The sequence below is a fragment of the Buceros rhinoceros genome, unplaced genomic scaffold (assembly GCF_000710305.1).
Source record: "Buceros rhinoceros silvestris isolate BGI_N320 unplaced genomic scaffold, ASM71030v1 scaffold15138, whole genome shotgun sequence".
Lineage (NCBI taxonomy): Eukaryota > Metazoa > Chordata > Aves > Bucerotiformes > Bucerotidae > Buceros > Buceros rhinoceros.
Window position 1 is genome coordinate 24,715 of NW_010425239.1, and position 4,038 is coordinate 28,752.

The 4,038-nt window shown below is 35.4% G+C and overlaps 1 protein-coding gene across 1 annotated transcript in view; it reads left to right on the forward strand.

Moving 5' to 3' along the window:
- Positions 1-3,658, forward strand: part of LOC104497786 (lysine-specific demethylase 7A) — a gene marked incomplete at both ends in the record, with an annotated part of 14,665 nt that extends 11,007 nt beyond the window's left edge. Inside the window, 2 exons of the mRNA XM_010141067.1 lie at positions 2,740-2,827; positions 3,552-3,658. Of these exons, the coding sequence (XP_010139369.1) occupies positions 2,740-2,827; positions 3,552-3,658 (195 nt within the window). The remainder of the gene's footprint in view (positions 1-2,739; positions 2,828-3,551) is intronic.
- Positions 3,659-4,038: the final 380 nt, after the last annotated feature.

Below are 4,038 nucleotides of genomic sequence, written 5' to 3' on the forward strand. Positions count from 1 at the left end.
TGCAGCAGGAAATCTAAAATGGGGTAGTACCTGTGGAGACTCTGAATCAAAATGAAAGTGTCTCTAAATAAAATTTGAAGAATATATAATCAATTCATGTGTTAATTCCTTTTATTAAAAATGAAAGTATATTTGTAGATGTAGTTTATGCAACTGTAAAGTTCATAAATTCATTTCAGCAACTTCCTTTAAAAGCAATGCAGAGCAAGGTCTTTTCCGATTTTCTTTAACAACGTTTTTTGTGACCATCACCTAATAGCATCTGATAATTTACAGGATGTTTTTAAGAAACAAGAAACACCAGAACAATTAAACGTCTTTATTTTAAAAAAACAGAAAAATCCTCCAAACAAAACACATCCACCCACCGCCTCACTGTGGTGACACCCACTGGTTGGTCTCCATAAACGTTCAGCAGCATCTGTGAATGTCCATGCGTATAATTTTTTCTGCATGGAGGAATTCAGTTACACACCTTTGTTTCATATGCGCTTCAGGTGCCATTTTGTTAGATGGCCCCTCTGCTGCTGACTCTCTCATGACAACAAAATTTAACGGAATATTGGTGGGAAGGTTCAACCTCTACTGCCATACCACCAACATCCGCCTCTGACGTTGTGGGCCAACATAGTAAAATAGGAGCCATTACTTTGGGAGCGGTCCTCGTATTTTTTGCAAGAAGTGACATTAATTTTCCATTTATTTAAGTGTAAGGTCATTCATCTATGAATAAAGAATGTGGAATTACAGAATTAAGAACTTTATTGTGACCCACAGATCTTTAAAACCAGTTACTGCTTCCCAAGTAATCAGCTGAATCTGAGCTCTCAACTATAATGTGGCCAAAAAGAAAAATATCATAAAATGATTTCTAATGCGTATTGGTGTGTGCATATGCATAAAATGATACTTTTTCATGTAGATGTGTGTATACATATGTGCTGGAGTATACCCACATACATATGACAGAGTATAGCTCAAGAACCAAGGTTTCAAGACAGGTGTTTTAAATGGGAAATTCTGTAAGACTGTTCAAAGGTTTTTTAAAAAGCCCTGACCTCTTCTGAAAACTACTTTTGTTGTTCCTGCTTGTACTGATGCTGGTGGATGTCATAATTATTTTATAATCTCTGAAAAATGTTCAGAGTAGACTTCTGATTTAAAATTAATCTTGCATGTAGATGAATAGCACCTACTGGGAGGCTCTTGAGAGTTATTTAAATGTTATTTAAGATATTCTGTATGGTCAACACCAGATTTTCTTGCCTTGTTGCATAGACCTTGATCAAAACCACAGCATAAAAATAGCAAGTGGGAATGTAATAAATAAATAAATAAATTCCTTTAGTTGATACAGGTCTGCCAAAAAAGTCCTTGGTGTTGATGCAGCAGTGATGAGGCTTTGTTGTAAGTTTTGTCAGTGTCTGGGGAGATGTGTGTTAAAGGATTAACACACACGTATTCCTTGGAGAGTCAGAGGTATGCATCTGCTGTGATGGTGATAGTAAGAGTGAAAAACAGAAATCTTACTAACGAATACAAAATGCAACTGGTAATACAAGCCAATCTTCTTTGCACTGCACTTATCAAGGAACAGCAGTAAAACCAAATGAGGTACCATATAAATTTAAAAAACTCCCTTAGGTTGCATGTGCCATTGTATTCTACATTGTCTCATAGACCTTCTGTAACTTACTTCCTTCACAGGCTACATAGGAGGCATGTTGTTTAGCGTAGTTGCTAGGTTTCAGATCCTTTTATGTGTGCTACCACAACAATTGGAACTGGTTGTTCTTAACTGAATTAGGGCATGGATTTAACGGTAGTTTGCAATATATAGTTGCTTGTGATTTGGTATGATCTCGCCTCAAGTTGCAGAGTTTCCCCTGTTTGTACATCTTGCCTATACTCAGTCAAACCATGAGGTAATCAGTAAACGGCCAACTCATCGTTTGTCAGGAGATCATCTGTATGCATGCAAAATCAGCAAAAAAAGAAGAAACTGTAATATAAATGAACTACAAACAGAACTGCACAGTATAAATTTTAAAGTTAACTATTTTTAATCAGGAGGCTACTATCCTATGTTCATTCATGTACTTACTACCCAGTAGTACTCAGCGAGATTGATAGCATAAGGTTGGCCATGCTTTGCCGTATTGAATAGGGGAATTCACAAGGACAATATTTCAATTACGTGCAAGGTTATATAGTCAAGAGTGCCTAGACTTAGTGCCTAGTGTTTTAAACTGATCATAATTTCATTGGAATTACGGTGAATACATTTAGAATAATTAATGGAACTACTTCTGAATTCCTGTTTGAGAACCTTCAGTATTGCTAAGTGACTTTTTTATGTCGTGCAAACAGCAACATGGAAATATTGAAAGAAATATAGTTACTGTTTTATTTTTTACTTTTATCTTTTTTTCAGTATGTTTTTCCTCTCCTGACTTGCTTATTTTTGTAGATTGGAGGAAAAAGTCACTGACTCTCTTGTATCCCCCACCCCCCAGTGAAAAATGTCTTAAAATTAACTCCTTTATGAAAACACAGTTTACAAAACCACTAGATTTCTGAAACGCTGTAACTTACATGATGTTAAAATTTAGCTTATTTGTTCATTCCAAATTTGTTTGCCCTTTGTTTCCAGATGCAGCATTTTTACTTCCCTATATATTTAAAAACAGTTAAAATAGTTTGTATGTAGGTATTAAGTCTCTGAATCTGTCATTTCAGGCTGGATTCATGCTGTGCTCACATCTCAGGATTGTATGGCTTTTGGAGGAAACTTTTTGCACAACCTCAATATAGGCATGCAGCTCAGGTTAGTCTCAGCTCTTCCTATACCTTTTCCTCAGTAAGTAGGATATTCTTTTAATAGATATTTTTCTTCATGCTCTTAACCAGGATCAAATCGGTACAGGCTCTCAAACAGACAACAGTGGCGTTTTCCGTTAGGATGTATCAAGCACATACTTTTTTTTCACTTCTTCAAAGTTTGTTTCAAAAACCAAATTAAGAGTATGCAAGAATTTAAGTGAAGAGAAAGGAAAAAAAAAATAAAAACTACTTTGGAGATATACTAGTATAAGTGAGTAAAATGAAACTGAGCAAGCCCAGGTGTGCAACACTGAGTTGAAATGAGCATCCTCAAGTCAGCATTGCTCTAAGGGCAGCTATTTTTACTTTTTGTCCAAGATGTGGAGCTGTCTTCTAAACATTTTGGTTTTATTTATTACGATGGAATCCTGATAAAATTCCTTCTGTTAAAAGATCACTCATTGGGTTTGTATCCTAGTTTTATGAAGTCCAACTTTATTCTTAGAAATGCCGCAGTCAAACTTGATAAGGTCAGAACTTGGATGAGACCAGAGTTCAATCTTGTCTGTGGTCTTCTTGGGATTTAACTATATGGTACTTGACTTCTTTTATTTATCGTGGCCAATTTATTTTATGTTGGACATTGTGTCAATTTGAATGATTGCATAGTTGAACTATGAATTTGGTAATGATAACATTCATGTTTTGTAATATTTCTGTTTATTCAGGTGTTATGAAATGGAGAAGAGGCTAAAAACCCCGGATCTTTTCAAATTTCCTTTCTTCGAAGCCATCTGTTGGTTTGTGGCCAAAAACTTACTGGAAACATTGAAAGGTAGTTCTTGTTTTAAGAAATATAGATGTATCTGCTTTTATTTTGTTGGGTTTTTTTTCTTTTCTCTTCATTGATAATGGAGAAAATTATGCTGCTGTTTTGAGAACAGAGGAAACTTCAAGCTGGAAAACCAGCCTAAAGAAACCTAGGGTAACTTGCACTATGTAGAAGTCTTAGTGCACTTGGTGATTCATGTAATTAACACTTTGTAGCATGCTGGAACCTTTGAACTGGTTTATCAGTGTTATTCATCCAATGCTGATAATGTATCTGGTCAATGAAAATATTCTAGATTATCAGGACTGAGTGTCTGAGATTCTGGTACAGTGCAATTATACTACCAGCCAAATAGGATTAATTTGCCATTATCTGAAAATAAC